The 20219-nt window shown below is 32.9% G+C and overlaps 3 protein-coding genes across 3 annotated transcripts; all 3 read left to right on the top strand.

Moving 5' to 3' along the window:
- Positions 1-5070: 5070 nt before the first annotated feature.
- LOC144835496 (uncharacterized) lies at positions 5071-6426 on the top strand. Its single transcript, XM_078690580.1, has one exon. The coding sequence runs from the start codon at positions 5080-5082 to the stop codon at positions 6424-6426; it is 1347 nt and encodes a 448-aa protein (XP_078546706.1). The 5' UTR covers positions 5071-5079.
- Positions 6427-10186: 3760 nt separating this feature from the next.
- Positions 10187-14094, top strand: LOC144835132 (leucine-rich repeats and immunoglobulin-like domains protein 2). Its single transcript, XM_078690185.1, has 2 exons — positions 10187-10663; positions 12623-14094. The coding sequence occupies exon 2, from the start codon at positions 12702-12704 to the stop codon at positions 14055-14057; it is 1356 nt and encodes a 451-aa protein (XP_078546311.1). The 5' UTR covers positions 10187-10663; positions 12623-12701; the 3' UTR covers positions 14058-14094.
- Positions 14095-14597: 503 nt separating this feature from the next.
- LOC144835131 (kin of IRRE-like protein 1) lies at positions 14598-18161 on the top strand. The gene has a single exon (XM_078690184.1). The coding sequence runs from the start codon at positions 15236-15238 to the stop codon at positions 16592-16594; it is 1359 nt and encodes a 452-aa protein (XP_078546310.1). The 5' UTR covers positions 14598-15235; the 3' UTR covers positions 16595-18161.
- Positions 18162-20219: the final 2058 nt, after the last annotated feature.

Below are 20219 nucleotides of genomic sequence, written 5' to 3'. Positions count from 1 at the left end.
AATGCAAGTATTTTTAGAACATGTAGTATTGGACCACTAAATGTCTGGTATAGACCTAATGTTACAATACAACATGCAGGAATATCATTATCAGGAAGGGAAGCCATTTTTATATGTCAATCAGATGCAAACCCACCAGTAGTAGATTTTACTTGGAAATTTGATCCGATATTAAATATTGAGCGTTATGTTATTGATGATATTGGGCAAGTTATGCGTATTCTGCGCGTTACTCTTGATGAAAATGGGATGATTATTAAATGCATAGCAAAAAATACTGTTGGCCAGGGGACATATCATGTGACCATGGAAGTGATCGGTAATAAAGTAGATGAAAAACCAAAGACAAACGCTATTGAATCTGTGAATGAAAAACAAGCCGAAAAGAAAAGTATATCTTTATCAGTTTTACTAGCTGTTGTATCTGTATTAGTTCTTGTTATTGTTTTTGCTATCATTGTTCCTGTTTATTACTTTTGTATTTGCTCAAAGAAAGAGGAAAATGTTGTTGTTGCTCAACCGGAAGTATACTTTGAACCTCAAGATCGTCTGACATTACCATTGCCAAATAAAAGAAACTCTGTTTTGTGGAGACGTTCATTTGGAGCTCAAGTTCCTACAGATAGAGATGTAGATGTCATGTATTTGGAGATACAGAGTGAGCATTACATCTTCACACCAGATAGCAGAGGAAATACTCTTCCTTATTGAATACAGGATGACGTGTGAATGGTATGAGCGCCGGTAACCAGTATTAATTCTATAATACAAAGAAGGACAAAAATATAGTTAACTTGTAACAATAATAGTAGATTCCTATACAAAACAGTAATAATTTACGTACTGTTTTCAACAGGCAGCGTTTTGAAGATATTGTTACAATATTATCAAATAATAATATTATTATCGTGCAACATTTGTCATAATAGACTTAAATAACATAATTATTTATTTTACTATCCAAAAAAACAATTGAGTAACAGTAAGTTTTATTTTAGTAGCCGTAACAATTATTGAAGAAGGCGTTGTTTACAAGACATTCATTAATATTTAATATTTAGTGAACCTTGAACGTGTATTTAGACCTAAAACCGCCTTGAACATTCAACTTTGGAGGTTCTTTTCTTGAAAGGACTATCACAACATTGAAATAACAAGAAATTGGATAATTAACTGAGACCAACTACTGTATATTTTTGATTATGGAAATGTTTATAAGTGTGTTGTTATTGTGTCTGATTAATTTAGCGTGCTGCTTACAATTTAGCAATCATCCGATCGGAGATAAAATTCAAGAAGGTTATAATGTAGAACTCGCCTGTATTTTGACTGGCGACTTGTCACAAGTACAATTATCTTGGGAAAAAGATAGTGCAAAAATAACTGAAGGTGAGGAACTATTAGATACAAGTGGATTAGAAAAAGAAAGAATAAGTGTGGACATAATACGCACCGGTGTTTATGTATATACACTATTCATATCTAGAGTCGTTTATGAAGATAGCGGGTCATACTCTTGCGTTGTTTTTCAAAATGGTGAACAAGTATTGGAATCTGATTACGCTGTTGTAGCGGTTTTTCAACTACCAAGTCCAGAATATCCAATATGTACCAGAATATCACGACCAGTAATAACAGAGGAAGAAATAACCTTTAAATGTGAAGGGGAAGCGATAAACCCACCAATAGATTTAAGTTGGTCTATTGGTGGAAGCAAATTAGAAATTAGCGATGAATCATATGTTGATTCAGAGAGAACGTTTGCTACGTTTTCATTAACAGCAAGTCCAAATAACAACAATGCCGTCTACGTATGCTCACTTACAACTCCAGCTAACAGTAGTATTGTCAAAAACTGTAGCATTGGACCACTAAATGTTTGGTATAAACCTAATATTACAATACAACATGCAGGAACATCGTTTTCAGGAAGGGAGGCCATTTTTATTTGCCAATCTGATGCAAACCCACCAGTAGTAGATTTTACGTGGCAATTTGATCCGCCATTAAACATTGAGCGTTATGTTATTGATGATATTGGGCAAGTTATGCGTATTCTGCGTGTTACTCTTGATGAAAATGGATTGATTGTTAAATGCATAGCAAAAAATACTGTTGGTCACGAGACATCTCAAGTGATCGTAGAAGTGATCGGTAATAAAGTAGCTAATAAACCAAAGACAAACGCTATTGAATCAATGAATGAGAAACAAGCAGAAAAGAAAAGTATATCTTTATCAGTTTTACTAGCGGTTGTATCTGTATTAGTTCTTGTTATTGTATTTGCTATTATTGTTCCTGTGTATTACTTTTGTATTTGCTCAAAGAAAGAGGACACTGTTGTTATTGCTCAACCGGAAGTATACTTTGAACCTCAAGATCGTCTGACATTACCATTGCCAAATAAAAGAAACTCTGTGTTGTGGAGACGTTCATTTGGAGCTCAAGTTCCTACAGATAGAGATGTAGATGCCATGTATTTGGAGATACAGAGTGAGCATTACATCTTCACACCAGATAGCAGAGGAAATACTCTACCTTATTGAATAACGACCGAAATGTATGAGATATGTAATTTATATTTCCATTCATAATACTGTATAATCAGTAACCATATTCTTAACAATATTTTTAATCGTATACCACTGGATTTACTTGAATGTTGTGATGATATTAATGAATGTTCCTACTATCAGTCCTAGAAATAGACTGTCATCATGGTTCGATAAGGATCGAAAAGCCTTAAAGGTCAAAGAAAGTAAACATAAGCTGTCTAGGCAGTACCGAACCAATTTCCATTGTGAAGATTTTAAAATTGCTCCTATGAGCTTTAAACAACTCTGCAGGGTGAAATATTTAAATTATGTTTCTTCCCTATCAGAAAAGTTTCAATCCAAAACGTTTTTGGTCTTGGGTTAAAAGTAATTACAAACAAACAGCACCTTCTTCGTTGAGTTATGGAACGTCCAAAGCTATTACTGATAGTGAACAAGCAAATCTATTTAACGTATTTTATCATTCTGTTTTTAGTTACATTGCTATTGCAACTTTTTCAGGTCTTGCTGAGTACTTTAGTAAGCAATCTATCCAATAATATTGTCGACTCTCAACAGGTGGAAAAACTTCTCACTGGTATCCAACCGCATAAGGCCTCCGGATGTGACGGGCTTAGTAACAAGGTTCTGAAATTTTGTGCTAAATCTCTTTCTGTTCCCTTATCTTACATTTTCAACTCTCGCTTAATTCTGGTTATTTTGATTGGAAACCTAGTAACATTTGTCCTATTTTCAAAGCGGGATTTCGTACTTCTGTCGAGAATTATCGGCCTATTTCTTTACTTCCTACCCTACCCTAAAATCTTTGAAAAAATTGTCTATTATCATATCTCGTGTATCATATCTAGCCTTTTCTTGTGTCTCGTAGGTCGTATCAGACTAATCTATCAACGATACTGTCCGTTGCCTATGGAGCATTTTGATGCAAAAAGTCAGTGTGATGTAGGTAGTGTACACGGATTATTCCAACGCGTTTGATAGAGTTTGCAACGACCTACTAGTATACAAAGTCATTAAATTTGGCATCTGTGGTCCTCTTCTTTCCTGGATTAAAAGTTACCTTAATAATCGCTTCCAATGTGTTTCTTATAATGGGTGCACTTCCCCTTGGCTGCCTGTAACATCCGGAGTCCCTCAAGGGTCAATCTTAAGACCATTACTGTTCACAATGTTTGTGAATAATGTTCATGATATTTTCTCTTTTTCGCATTGCCTCCTTTTTGCGGACGATATTAAGCTTTACATAGATGATTCGCGTTTATTGCAGCGGGACCTGGAAGAGTTGTAGAACTGGTCTTCTACCTGGAAAATGTCCCTTAATCCCCCAAAGTGTCAGGTTCTTTCGTTGACTCTCAAAAAACAGTTACTGCCTTATGATTACATGATGCAATAATTGAAAGGGTCAATGTTCAAAAGAATCTCAGAATACTTATTGACTCCAAGCTTAATTTTAACAAACATGTTGATTATATTGTTTCCAATGGCAATATAATGTTGGGTATGTTCTAGAGATATTGTAAAGATCTTGATAGTAAGACTAAGCTTCATCTTTATATTTCCTTTGTTAGACCAATTTTTGATTATTCCTCTACTATTTTTAATTCTATATCCGTATCTCAATCAACTCGTATTGAGCGGGTCCAGTCCAAATGTATTTTACTAATTATCACAATGCTGGTCTTTCTATTTCTCTGTCGCCGCTTCATACTAGACTTTTTGATATGGTTTTTCTCTTTAAGTGTTTGAATTTTATCTTTTTGATTTCCCTCTTCCCTCTTTATTTCTGCTTACAATCCACAGACCAAATTTGCGCAACACTGATTTCCTATCCGTTCCTTACAGTCGAGTTAACGCTACCAAAAATGGTTTCATTCATAGACTTTCCTTTCAATATAATATGATTTCACGCAAAAATAAAACTATTGACATTTTCTATAACAATATTTCCATGTTCAAAATTTAGGTAGTTTGTGCTATTTAGGCCTAACTGTTTTTATTGTTCTTGTTTTAATTTTCTGATCGTTAACTTTGATGTGTAAGTTGTTATATATATTTTAATCTTATATATTTATATGTGAGTCTTTAATGCATCCTGTAATTGGCGAAATCGCTGTTGGATGTATGTGCAATAAAATAAAATAAAACTAAATAACACTTGAAAATAGCAGGTATTAAAAAAGAGAAGAATCAGCTGCAGCAATGAAAAGAATGTTGCTATAATTATCATTTTTGATATAATTTATGTTGTATTATTATGCAGTAACATAATTATTTATGCCACTATCCCTAAAATAATTGAGTAACAATAAGTTTTATTTTAGTAGCTTTAGATATTAATGAAGAAGGCGGTGTTTACGAGACGATCATTAATATGTAGTGAATCGTCAACGTGTATTTTGGTCTAATACCGCCTCTTCAGTGCATGGTGTACATTCAACGAAGCAGGTTAAATTATCGCAAAGAATATCAAAACATTTTAATAATAAATAGAAATTGGATAATCAACAACAACAACTTTCTGGTGATGGAAGCGTTTATAAGTTTGTTTTTATTGTGTTTTACTACTTTAACGTGCTGTTTAAAATTTAGCCATCATCCGACCGGAGGAAAGATACAAGAAGGTTTTGAAATAGAACTTACGTGCTTTTTAACCGGTGATATATTACAAAAGCAGTTATCGTGGGAAAAGAATAGGTCCAAATTATCGGAAGGAGAAACAATTTTAGAAACAAGCGGATTAGACGAAAAAAGAATAGATGTGGACATTAAACAGACAACTGGGGCTTATTCATATACAATATCTATATCCAGCGTTGTGTATAAAGATAGCGGGTCATATGCTTGCGTTGTTTTTCAAAATGGTGAACAAGTATTGACATCTGATTACGCTATTGTAACGGTTTTTCAACTACCAAGCCCAGAATATCCTATATGTACCAGAATATCACGACCAGTAATAACAGAGGAAGAAATAACCTTTAAATGTGAAGGGGAAACGATAAACCCACCAATAGATTTAAGTTGGTCTATTGGTGGAAGCAAATTAGAAATTAGCGATGAATCATATGTTGATTCAGAGAGAACGTTTGCTACGTTTTCATTAACAGCAAGTCCAAATAACAACAATGCCGTCTACGTATGCTCACTCACAACTCCAGCTAACAGTAGTATTGTCAGAAGCTGTAGCATTGGACCACTAAATGTTTGGTATAAACCTAATGTTACAATACAACATGCAGGGATATCATTGTCAGGAAGGGAAGCCATTTTTATTTGTCAAGCAGATGCAAACCCCCCAGTTGTAGATTTTACTTGGCTGTTTGATCCGCCATTAAACATTGAACGTTATGTTATTGATGACATTGGGCAAGTTATGCGTATTCTACGTGTTACTCTTGATGAAAATGGATTGATTGTTAAATGCATAGCAAAAAATACTGTTGGTCAGGTGACATCTCACGTTATCATGGAAGTGATCGGTAGTAAAGAAGATGACAAACCAAAGACAAACGCTATTGAATCTGTGAATGAAAAACAAGCAGAAAAGAAAAGTATATCTTTATCAGTTTTACTAGCTGTTGTATCTGTATTAGTTCTTGTTATTGTATTTGCTATTATTGTTCCTGTTTATTACTTTTGTATTTGCTCAAAGAAAGAGGACACTGTTGTTATTGCTCAACCGGAAGTATACTTTGAACCTCAAGATCGTCTGACATTACCATTGCCAAATAAAAGAAACTCTGTGTTGTGGAGACGTTCATTTGGAGCTCAAGTTCCTACAGATAGAGATATAGATGCCATGTATTTGGAGATACAGAGTGAGCATTACATCTTCACACCTGATAGCAGAGGAAATACTCTGCCTTATTGAATAAAGTTTACGTTTGATAGACACACGTAACTTATATACCAGTAGTATCTTAATTTTCTAATTAAAACATTTGTAAAATTGGCAAAATTGTACGATACTGTATTATAATTGTCCTTATTGTTATAACAATGGTGTACTAAGTAACATTACTTTTATTCAAGTTTCCCTCAATTAATAGATAACACGAACTTTAATCATAGTAGCCATGTATAATGTATATTACCGAGAAAGGCGGTGCTTACAAATGGTTAATAATAATGTAGTGAACCATGAACGTGTGTGTTGCTAAACATTCTATAGCATAGGCTAGTATATTACCAGATGCATTGGTCTTGTTATGGTTATCAGTTGTGAGAAAGTAAAACACACGTTTTTAAGTGAATCACCAATTATCACAATGGTTAACTCAAGGTATATTTTGATTTTACTAAAATTGTGCTTCTTTAAAAGAATTATGACATCGTCAACCGAATTTAGTCATCATCCTCGGGACGAAACTGTGATTGAGGGTACTGCTGTAAAATTGACATGCGGTATTGAAGGAGTTGATTCTGAAAGTACGTTTTCTTGGATAAAAAATGGTGTTACATTGACTAGCGGTAATGCCATTTTAGAATCTAGCCCATATTTTCATCGTAATGTATTAGTTGATTTTGGATGGTTATCAAAAACATCTATTTACTATGGACTTAAAATTAATAATGTTCTGTACAGTGATTCCGGAGAATACGCATGCGTTGTAAATCATAATGGATTTGAGGTAAAATCTAATACAGCTTATATAACAGTTAATCAATTACCGGATCGTACTTATCCGATATGTGAACAAATAGGCAGCCCTGTTAAAGAAGGAAAGCAAGTGAATTTAAGATGTGAAGGTGAGGTTATAAACCCACCCATCGAATTACAATTATCAAGATCAATGGCAGGTAACCAAGCAGTTACCATATTGAATAAGCGAACAACGCCTATTATTAATTCATTTGTAGCAAATCGTGTTGATAATAATGTTATATTTAATTGTCAGCTAACAACACCAGCAAATGCAAGTATTGTTAGAACATGTAGTATTGGACCACTAAATGTTTGGTATAAACCTAATGTTACAATACAACATGCAGGAACATCATTATCAGGAAGGGAAGCCATTTTTATATGTCAATCAGATGCAAACCCACCAGTAGTAGATTTCACGTGGCTGTTTGATCCGCCATTAAACATTGAGCGTTATGTTATTGATGATATTGGGCAAGTTATGCGCATTCTAAAAGTTGACATTGATAACAATGGATTACTTGTTAAATGCATTACCAAAAATACTGTTGGTCAGGTGACATCTCACGTGATCATGGAAGTGATCGGTAATAAAGAAGATGACAAACCAAAGACAAACGCTATTGAATCTGTGAATGAAAAACAAGCAGAAAAGAAAAGTATATCTTTATCAGTTTTACTAGCTGTTGTATCTGTATTAGTTCTTGTTATTGTATTTGCTATCATTGTTCCTGTTTATTACTTTTGTATTTGCTCAAAGAAAGAGGACACTGTTGTTATTGCTCAACCGGAAGTATACTTTGAACCTCAAGATCGTCTGACATTACCATTGCCAAATAAAAGAAACTCTGTGTTGTGGAGACGTTCATTTGGAGCTCAAGTTCCTACAGACAGAGATGTAGATGCCATGTATTTGGAGATACAGAGTGAGCATTACATCTTCACACCTGATAGCAGAGGAAATACTCTGCCTTATTGACTGATTATGTTTCATTAACATATGTATATTATAATTAATTTATTACATATAATATGACAATGAAAATAATATAGTCGTACACACAGTAATTGTTTAGAATAACAAATTGTTGTGCAAATAGGCCTACATGTTCTTAATTTTTCGATTAAGAAATATACATAATTATCATTATTGGTGTGCTTTTAGTTTGTACCATAAGTATAAGGTTGCTCGATGACATAAGTAACACGATTTGTCATCTTAGTATCCTCAAATTAATTGAGTAACATATAGTTTTATTTTAATAGCCGTAATTTTTTAATGAATAAGGCGGTGTTTACTAAACCTTCATTAATATGTAGTGAAACATTAGCATAAGTGCACAGTCAAAGAGGCAGGTTCAGTTGTCGCAAAGCATAGGCCTATCACAAATTTACTTGAACTTCATAATCAAAGCACAACTTTATTGTCGTTATGGAAGTGTTTGTATGGTTTTATGCATTGCTTATTATTCATGTATCGTTCTGTTTCAAATTTAGCCATCATCCGATTGGAAGTAGGGTTCAAGAAGGGTTTGATGTGGAACTTACCTGCTTTTTAACGGGCGATTTATCAAAAGAACAGTTATCGTGGGTGAAGGATAGTTTATCACTAACAAAAGGAGAAATAATTTTGGACACAAGTGGTGTAGACCAAGAAAGAATAAATGTGCACATCATACAGACAACTGGTGTTTATGCATATACAATATCTATATCCAGCGTTGTGTATAAAGATAGCGGGTCATATGCTTGCGTTGTTTTTCAAAATGGTGAACAAGTATTGACATCTTATTACGCTGTTGTAACGGTTTTTCAATTACCAAGTCCAGAATATCCAATATGTTCCAGAATATCACGACCAGTAATAACAGAGGAAGAAATAACCTTTAAATGTGAAGGGGAAACGATAAACCCACCAATAGATTTAAGTTGGTCTATCATTGGTAGCAAATTAGAAATTAACGATGAATCATATGTTGATTCAAAGAGAACGTTTGCTACGTATTCATTAACAGCAAGTCCAAATAACAACAATGCCGTCTACGTATGCTCACTTACAACTCCAGCTAACAGTAGTATTTTCAGAAGCTGTAGGATTGGACCACTAAATGTCTGGTATAAACCTAATATTACAATACAACATGCAGAAAGATCGTTTTCAGGAAGGGAAGCCATTTTTATTTGCCAATCTGATGCAAACCCACCAGTAGTAGATTTTACGTGGCAATTTGATCCGCCATTAAACATTGAGCGTTATGTTATTGATGATATTGGGCAGGTTATGCGTATTCTACGTGTTACTCTTGATGACAATGGATTACTTGTTAAATGCATAGCAAAAAATACTGTTGGTCAGGTGACATCTCACGTGATCATGGAAGTGATTGGTGTTAAAGAAGAGGACAAACCAAAGACAAACGCTATTGAATCTGTGAATGAAAAACAAGCAGAAAAGAAAAGTATATCTTTATCAGTTTTATTAGCTGTTGTATCTGTATTAGTTCTTGTTATTGTATTTGCTATTATTGTTCCTGTTTATTACTTTTGTATTTGCTCAAAGAAAGAGGACACTGTTGTTATTGCTCAACCGGAAGTATACTTTGAACCTCAAGATCGTCTGACATTACCATTGCCAAATAAAAAAAACTCTGTGTTGTGGAGACGTTCATTTGGAGCACAAGTTCCTACAGATAGAGATGTAGATGCCATGTATTTGGAGATACAGAGTGAGCATTACATCTTCACACCAGATAGCAGAGGAAATACTCTGCCTTATTGACCGATAATTAAGTTTCAGGAAGAGTGCAATTAATGTTGCATTCATGCATTCCTTCATTCATCTTTTTATTTCGAATACACCATAAAAAATCATTGAAATAAATCCAAAGCCAAAAAAAACCATAAAAAACAAAACACACACACACACTTTAACCAAGAAAAAAAAGTAGAAATATAGAAATATATCTCGTGGCGCAGGGCCCTTCTGAATCACTGACTAGCCTTCCTAGCAAGGGGCCTCGCATTCAAACGCCGCTTGTAACACAGCCATTTTAACCAAATAGAAATGTCATTTCATTAAACAATTAAATTAGAAGTTCAAATATTATTTAGTGTTTTGAAACGAAGACGACGAAATTTCACTCTAAGCTCCGCCCACTTTGTTAAAGCGCATTCATAAATTATTTTTTATCCTGTTTTTATAAAGTCCATATAATTGTAATTGTAGAAGGTTTAAGATTGTGAGATAGTTCTGATATCGCCATATTTATTTCAATAAATAAGGGTGTATTAAGAAACAATGTTTTTTATCCTAGTATCCGGAATTTAAGGAGTAACGTTACATTTTATTTTAGTAGCCGTCGATCATGTGTATTGAAGAAAAGGCGGTGCGTACAATTATGTAATTAATATGTAGTGAAGCATGAAACGTGTAACTAAATATTTCTCGGCTTAGTATATTGTAGTTAACATACGTATTCAATTTGTTATCATTATAACCCTTCTGGGAAAGTAATACATGTATTTAAGGTACTGTACAAAATGAATATTTTAAGGTACGTTTTTATTCTATTTCAATTTTATTTTGTTAAGCGGATTGTGGCAACATCCGCAGAATTTGTTTACCATCCTCAAACTGAAACCGTAATTGAAGGTACTACTGCTTTGAAATTGACATGCGTTTTTGAAGGAGTTGATTCTGAAAGTACGTTTTCTTGGATAAAAAATGGTGTTACATTAACCAATGGTAAAGACATTTTAGAATCTAGTCCATTTTTTGATCGCAATGTATTCGTTGATTTTAGATGGTTAACTACAACTTCTATTTACTATACACTTGAAATAAGTAATGTTTTGCACAGTGATTCCGGAGAATACGCATGCGTTGTAAATCAGAATGGATTCGAGGTAAAATCCAATACAGCTTATATAACAATTAATCAAATACCGGATCGTACTTATCCGTTATGTGAACAAATAGGCAGCCCTGTTAAAGAAGGAAAGCAAGTGAATTTAAGATGTGAAGGTGAGGTTATAAACCCACCCATCGAATTACAATTATCAAGATCAATGGCAGATAACCAAGCAGTTACCATATTGAATAAGCGAACAACGCCTATTATTAATTCATTTGTAGCAAATCGTGTTGATAATAATGCTATATTTAATTGTCAGCTAACAACACCAGCAAATACAAGTATTGTTAGAACATGTAGTATTGGACCACTAAATGTCTGGTATAAACCTAATGTTACAATACAACATGCAGGGATATCATTATCAGGAAGGGAAGCCATTTTTATTTGTCAAGCAGATGCAAACCCACCAGTAGTAGATTTCACGTGGCAATTTGATCCGATATTAAACATTGAGCGTTATGTTATTGATGATATTGGGCAAGTTATGCGCATTCTAAAAGTTGACATTGATGACAATGGATTACTTGTTAAGTGCATAGCCAAAAATACTGTTGGTCAGGTGACATCTCAAGTGATCATGGAAGTGATCGGTAATAAAGAAGATGACAAACCAAAGACAAACGCTATTGAATCTGTGAATGAAAAACAAGCAGAAAAGAAAAGTATATCTTTATCAGTTTTACTAGCTGTTGTATCTGTATTAGTTCTTGTTATTGTATTTGCTATTATTGTTCCTGTTTATTACTTTTGTATTTGCTCAAAGAAAGAGGAAAATGTTGTTATTGCTCAACCGGAAGTATACTTTGAACCTCAAGATCGTCTGACATTACCATTGCCAAATAAAAGAAACTCTGTGTTGTGGAGACGTTCATTTGGAGCTCAAGTTCCTACAGATAGAGATGTAGATGCCATGTATTTGGAGATACAGAGTGAGCATTACATCTTCACACCAGATAGCAGAGGAAATACCCTGCCTTATTGACTGATAATTAAGTTTCATCAGGGAAGAGTGAAATTAATGTTAAATTCATTCTTTCATTGATCTTTTTATTTCTTATATACCATAACAAATCATCATAAGAAATCCATAGCAAATTAAAAAAAAACAAACTTTAACCAAGAAGAAAAATAGAAATAGATGTACAATTATAAAGGAATAGTCAATGTAAGAAAGTATTCCATTGTTTATGCACTCTTGAGACATTAAGAAGGTGATTTCTAATAGTCTTGATCGTAGTGAATCGTCTTAGTAATAATAGTAATTGTAGAAGATTTAAGATTGTGGGATAGGTCTGGTATCGCCATAATTATTGCAATAGATAAGGGTTTATTAAGTAACAATGCTTTTTATCCTAGTATCCGGAATTAAAGGAGTAACATTATATTTTATTGTAGTAGCCGTGGATCATGTATATTGCAAAAAGGCGGTGCTTATAATTATGTAATTAATATGTAGTGAACCATGAAACGTGTAACTAAATATTTCTCGGCTTAGTATATTGTAGTTAACATACGTATTCAATTTGTTATCACTATAACCCTTCTGGGAAGGTAATAATACATGTATTTAAGATACTGTACAAAATGAATATTTTAAGGTACGTTTTTATTCTATTTAAATTTCATTTTGTTAAGCGGATTGTGGCAACATCCACAGAATTCATTTATCATCCTAGAGCTGAAACTGCAATTGAGGGAACTGTCGTGAAATTGACATGCGGTGTTGAAGGAGTCGATTCTGAAAGTACGTTTTCTTGGATAAAACATGGTGTTACATTGACCAATGGTAAAGACATTTTAGAATCTAGTCCATATTTGGATCGCAATGTATTCGTTGATTTTGGATGGTTAACTACAACTTCTATTTACTATACACTTGAAATAAGTAATGTTTTGCACAGTGATTCCGGAGAATACGCATGCGTTGTAAATCAGAATGGATTCGAGGTAAAATCCAATTCAGCTTATATAACAGTTAATCAATTACCGGATCGTACTTATCCGATATGTGAACAAATAGGCAGCCCTGTTAAAGAAGGAAAGCAAGTGAATTTAAGATGTGAAGGTGAGGTTATAAACCCACCCATCGAATTACAATTATCAAGATCAATGGCAGGTAACCAAGCAGTTACCATATTGAATAAGCGAACAACGCCTATTATTAATTCATTTGTAGCAAATCGTGTTGATAATAATGCTATATTTAATTGTCAGCTAACAACACCAGCAAATACAAGTATTGTTAGAACATGTAGTATTGGACCACTGAATGTCTGGTATAAACCTAATGTTACAATACAACATGCAGGGATATCATTATCAGGAAGGGAAGCCATTTTTATTTGCCAATCTGATGCAAACCCACCAGTAGTAGATTTTACTTGGCAATTTGATCCGCCATTAAACATTGAGCGTTATGTTATTGATGATATTGGGCAGGTTATGCGCATTCTAAAAGTTGACATTGATGACAATGGATTACTTGTTAAATGCATAGCCAAAAATACTGTTGGTCAGGTGACATCTCACGTGATCATGGAAGTGATCGGTAATAAAGAAAATGACAAACCAAAGACAAACGCTATTGAATCTGTGAATCAAAAACAAGCCGAAAAGAAAAGTATATCTTTATCAGTTTTACTAGCTGTTGTATCTGTATTAGTTCTTGTTATTGTATTTGCTATTATTGTTCCTGTTTATTATTTTTGTATTTGCTCAAAGAAAGAGGAAAATGTTGTTGTTGCTCAACCGGAAGTATACTTTGAACCTCAAGATCGTCTGACATTACCATTGCCAAATAAAAGAAACTCTGTGTTGTGGAGACGTTCATTTGGAGCTCAAGTTCCTACAGACAGAGATGTAGATGCCATGTATTTGGAGATACAGAGTGAGCATTACATCTTCACGCCAGATAGCAGAGGAAATACTCTGCCTTATTGACTGATAATTAAGTTTCATCAGGGAAGAGTAAAATTAGTGTTACATTCATTCCTTCATTGATCTTTTTATTTCTTATAAACCATAACAAATCATTAAACTAAATCCAAAGCTAAAAAAAAAAAACAACAAAAAAACAAAAAACTTTAACCAGGAAAAAATAGAAATAGTTGTACAATTACAAAGGAAAGCATTCCATTGTGTACGCATTCTTGAGACATTACGAACGTGACTTCTAAAAGTCAAGATCAGTGTATTAACATATTTCAATTATAAATAATACATATTATAATTTAACAAAATATACATATCTTTTTTTGGAAATAGTAGTTCATTTCCATATTAGTAATAATAGGGACTTTACGAAACACGACGGTTAGGGGAGGACGAACGACGTATATCCTGTGTTCGCTAGAGCGTAAAATCATATGCAGTCAACATAGCCGTTTTATTAGTTACGCATCCGCGCGAATTCTCCCCTGTCTCGCGGCGCAGGGTCCTTCTGATTCGCTTGGCTCTGGCTAGCCTTCCTAGCTAGGGGCCTCGCATTCAAACGCCGCTTTTAACACATCAATTTTAACCAAATACAAATGTTATTTCAGTAAACAATTATATTAGAAGTTCAAATATTATTTAGTGTTTTGAAAATGCCAAGTTTAAGTGTAATTTGAACTGTATATTTAAGGTTATAATTATACATTAGTTCTAGTCGTTCTCCGTAAACGAGAAAATGGCAACTTTATCGTCCTCAAAAAGTAAAGACAATGAAATTTCACTCTAAACTCCGCCCACTTTGTTAAAGCTCATGCATAAATTATTCATGAGCACCGTCCTGTTTTCGTAAAGTCCATATACTTGTAATTGTAGAAGGTTTAAGATTGTGAGATAGGTCTGGTATCGCCATAATTATTGCAATAAATAAGGGTTTATTAAGAAACAATGTTTTTTATCCTAGTATCCGGAATTTAAGGAGTAACATTACATTTTATTTTAGTAGCCATCGATAATGTATATTGCAGGAAAGGCGGCGCTTATAATTATGTAATTAATATGTAGTGAAGCATGAACCGTGTAACTAAATATTTCTCGGCTTAGTATATTGTAGTTAACATACGTATTCAATTTGTTATCACTATAACCCTTCTGGGAAAGTAATACATGTATTTAAGGTACTGTACAAAATGAATATTATAAGGTACGTTTTTATTCTATTTCAACTTTATTTTGTTAAGCGGATTGTGGCAACATCCACAGAATTTGTTTATCATCCTCAAACTAAAACCGTAATTGAAGGTACTACTGCTTTGAAATTGACATGCGTTTTTGAAGGAGTTGATTCTGAAAGTACGTTTTCTTGGATAAAAAATGGTGTTACATTGACCAATGGTAAAGACATTTTAGAATCTAGTCCATATTTTGATCGCAATGTATTCGTTGATTTTGGATGGTTAACCACAACTTCTATTTACTATAAACTTGAAATAAGTAATGTTTTGTATAGTGATTCCGGAGAATACGCATGCGTTGTAAATCAGAATGGATTTGAGGTAAAATCTAATACAGCTTATATAACAGTTAATCAATTACCGGATCGTACTTATCCGATATGTGAACAAATAGGCAGCCCTGTTAAAGAAGGAAAGCAAGTGAATTTAAGATGTGAAGGTGAGGTTATAAACCCACCCATCGAATTACAATTATCAAGATCAATGGCAGATAACCAAGCAGTTACCATATTGAATAAGCGAACAACGCCTATTATTAATTCATTTGTAGCAAATCGTGTTGATAATAATGCTATATTTAATTGTCAGCTAACAACACCAGCAAATACAAGTATTGTTAGAACATGTAGTATTGGACCACTAAATGTCTGGTATAAACCTAATGTTACAATACAACATGCAGGGATATCATTATCAGGAAGGGAAGCCATTTTTATTTGTCAAGCAGATGCAAACCCACCAGTAGTAGATTTCACGTGGCAATTTGATCCGCCATTAAACATTGAGCGTTATGTTATTGATGATATTGGGCAAGTTATGCGCATTCTAAAAGTTGACATTGATAACAATGGATTACTTGTTAAGTGCATAGCAGAAAATACTGTTGGTCACGTGACATCTTACGTGATCATGGAAGTGATCGGTAATAAAGAAGATGACAAACCAAAGACAAACGCTATTGAATCTGTGAATGAAAAACAAGCCGAAAAGAAAAGTATATCTTTATCAGTTTTGCTAGCTGTTGTATCTGTATTAGTTCTTGTTATTGTATTTGCTATCATTGTTCCTGTTTATTACTTTTGTATTTGCTCAAAGAAAGAGGAAAATGTTGTTGTTGCTCAACCGGAAGTATACTTTGAACCTCAAGATCGTCTGACATTACCATTGCCAAATAAAAGAAACTCTGTGTTGTGGAGACGTTCATTTGGAGCTCAAGTTCCTACAGATAGAGATGTAGATGCCATGTATTTGGAGATACAGAGTGAGCATTACATCTTCACACCAGATAGCAGAGGAAATACTCTGCCTTATTAACACATATTGAGATCTAGACATTTCTTACTCACTTAGGCCTAATTCGTATTGAACCAAATGAACAAGAATAACATTGTTAAAAGATATCAGTGTTCACTACTCTAGTATCTGTTAAAACGCTTTTAGATTCTTATTTACATAATTTTGTATACCTAAATGTTATCTACAATAATTAGAATATTAGAATAATAATTTGAAAATACATCATAAACATGTTTAGTTTTATCTCATTCTGTGGATAAATATTTGTAATAGTTCTTGTAAAATAATATTTATTAAGATGTATAGTACGACCTATACTTAGGCCTATAACTAAATCATATTTCATCATTATTTATTGAAATGTAAATATTGCTATTATAAGTGCTACATATATCGTTAATGTAGTACAGTACCTTTAATATGACCATTATTATTATTATTATTATTATAGAATGAACTTTTTTAAATAGTTAAAAACCATTTCTTATTCAATTTACTGTTGTCCAAAATGTATGTATGTCTCATTCGTTAACGTAAATCTATGAATAATAAATATACGGTAATAGTAACCAAGAAATTGGTCATTATTACTGTATCCTTGTATTTAAGGTTGCGTTCTGTATAGAGAGAGTTGGTAAGATCTTTTGTTTTGTGTAATGTTATGCTTTGTTTAACTATGGTTAATCGTCTATCAACTGACAGTTTCGGTCATATATCTATATATGTCAAATAATTAAAAAATTACAAGCGATGAATTATCTGCTATCGTTGGTCAACTCGCTTGCGTTGTGCTTACGTCACTGTGTTATGTCCTAGTTGTGCGTTTGTGATAGAGTTCTGTTGAATAACTTATAGTTACACTTACCAAAGTGAAAGAACAAAATCGTAGTCTACAATGGTTATATCAGTATAGTACAATTTTACTCTGTTCTGTTATATAAACAATATGTCAAACTATGGTAAAGAAACGAATGTGTAATTATTGTCTTTCATAAAATGATTACTTTACACCTAATAATATAACACTACTATTTATTTATGCATTATCATTTTGTCAACATACTGTTTATAGCTCGTTGTATTAGAATATTAATAATATAATTTTGTTAAATAAAGTAGATTATTAATATTAGGAATATATTATATATTATTTATAATTGTAACCTACCAAAGCAAACTACATTTAGGCCTATTATAGCTAATATTCTTTTCAAATTATAAAATTATATAAATGTTTATACTTTGTATATTGAAGTTTAACCAAATGTTATGTACAATAATATTTCTCTATTACATACACGTCAACTTAGTGATGCATGGAAGTGCCAGTAATCGTATGCTCATTTGTATCTATAGTAATGAAATTGATAATATATAGGCCTATTGTAACACAAATTCAAGAAATTTGATTTATACAAAATCTCAATGCTGTTGTCGGTCAAGTGTTTGACAGACCAGAGGTTTTTGAGTTTATGAAAATCAACATTATGCTTGATGCGATTGCACTCATTTAAATATGTGAATAAAGTTTGATATTTGATCACTCTTTGTAATCATTATTTGTAATTATTATTAAAACATGTATCGAGTAGTCATTGTTTCTGTTGTCATAATTTATTCTTTTCTTAAATGTCCATCTAGAAGCATGTGATTTTAAGAAGTAATCACAAGTTATTATTTTTCTTTTCTTTGCCAGTACTTTATATGGCATAATAATGCAATGTCTATTATAATAACTAGATCATTTGCAACCAAAGTGACCAGCTGAATTAAAATGTTCGGCTACAGGTTGATCAAACTTTATTGCTGATCTGTGGTTTTTAATCCTATCTATACTCTAGGCTACTCCGATGTATTGTTAGCACATATATTAAAGTATACCGACATATTTGGGCGTGTAAGGCCCGCCGCGATGGTTGGATAGATGGAAGCATAGAGAATACTTTGTTGGTCACCACAAATAATGTTATTGCTATAACCTTTCGATCATTTAAACAAAATAAAAACCTAAAAGTACAATATACAGATATTAAATCATTTCAGAACATCAACATTACATAGCATGTTTCGATAATTATCACCACTTGTATTAAACACTGAAACCACAATCCCATCATGACATAGTACAGTATTATCAATGCCAGTAATGTAAACTATTTATAAATAATACTACAATATAGCTCAACAGCGTAAGATCATTAAATTGAAAATTATCGGCACTGTTTTAAATGCAACAACATCAAGGTTGAATAGTTTAAATATCTATTACAACGTTAGCAATCTTAGAATAAAACAAAAACGTTTATGTCTTCTCCCGACGCGCCCATACTACAACAATTATACGATACGATACGATAACTAGAGATACTCATGGTATTCAAATTATATTTAGTCGAGTCAAACTGTTTCATTACCCCAATAAAATGTTTTTTGTTGTATTGCAGTAAAATATGGTCTCAAGAGGTTGAGAAAAAAATCGCGAGCGAGAATGACATACGCCGCCAATAGTTTGACTTTCCGATTCAATTCAAACATTTCATTAAAAACATTTTATTCAAAACATTTCATTCAAAACATTTAGTTCAAAACATTTCATTCAAAACATTTCATTCAAAACAATTTATTCAAAACATTCAATTCAATATTCAAAACATTTCATTCAAAACATTTCATTCAAAACATTTTATTCAAAACATTTCATTCAAAACATTTCATTCAAAACATTTCATTCAAAACATTCAATTCAAAACATTCAATTCAAAACATTTCATTCATATTTCGCGCCATTCAATTTCATATCGATGCATTTCATTCACATATCGCGTCATAAAATTCATATCATCGAAATGTTGCGTAAACGGGGTTCCATACACTTATATAATTTAAACTAACATGAGTATACATATATCATGGAGGTATAAATACCTCCATGCATATAATAGTAAATGTGGGTGGATGGAGGTCACAGTAAGTTCACTGAACTTTAAGTCGTGACCCCCGTAGGTATTAAGATTATCGTGGTCGTCAATGTAATGCTCAATTTAGTTTCTAGTTTGAATAGTATTTATCAGTTTGTACAATTAAATAAATATTAAAATGGTTTCACAATTCGTTAAATTATATAAAGAGTTATAATTGTTTTATTATCTTGAAATCTTGCCCAAATGATTTGCAATCTTTGTAACTTAGTGCACGTTTTTAAATGATTACTTATTATGTATTATTTTATTCTTGGGAATTGATCGTTTTATTTAAGGACTATGTTTATTGCCAAATTTTAACCTTAATAATTGTTATGTAAGTTTTTGATTATTGCAATTTTAGGGTACGGCACTCTGGTTTTTCTTATTATTCATCTCTACTATTCATTCCATATCTGATAACCTAGAAATTAAATTGCAAATTTAAAAATGCAGTAGATGACTATTGAAAGTCTAACACCCATGCTATGTCGGTTCTTTTATGTATAGCGCGAAGCGCATCATGAATCGCGGCTTCTTTGATGTATTTCCTCCCTCCCCATCCCTAAATCAGAGTGGTGGAAGTCGCGCTTATCTGGGAGGGGTGACTACAAACTAGTTTATAAGGGGTAACACAGATTGTTATTTATTTATGTTTACACTAAGACCGCATGTGCCATAAC

This window comes from Antedon bifida, chromosome 2, assembly GCF_963402885.1.
Source record: "Antedon bifida chromosome 2, ecAntBifi1.1, whole genome shotgun sequence".
NCBI lineage: Eukaryota > Metazoa > Echinodermata > Crinoidea > Comatulida > Antedonidae > Antedon > Antedon bifida.
This window is presented reverse-complemented; position numbering and strand designations above follow the sequence as displayed.

Excerpts from the sequence above, each read along its gene's own strand:
- LOC144835496 (XM_078690580.1), top strand. The coding sequence starts at position 5,080 with ATGGAAGCGTTTATAAGTTTGTTTTTATTGTGTTTTACTACTTTAACG.
- LOC144835132 (XM_078690185.1), top strand. The coding sequence starts at position 12,702 with ATGAATATTTTAAGGTACGTTTTTATTCTATTTAAATTTCATTTTGTT.
- LOC144835131 (XM_078690184.1), top strand. The coding sequence starts at position 15,236 with ATGAATATTATAAGGTACGTTTTTATTCTATTTCAACTTTATTTTGTT.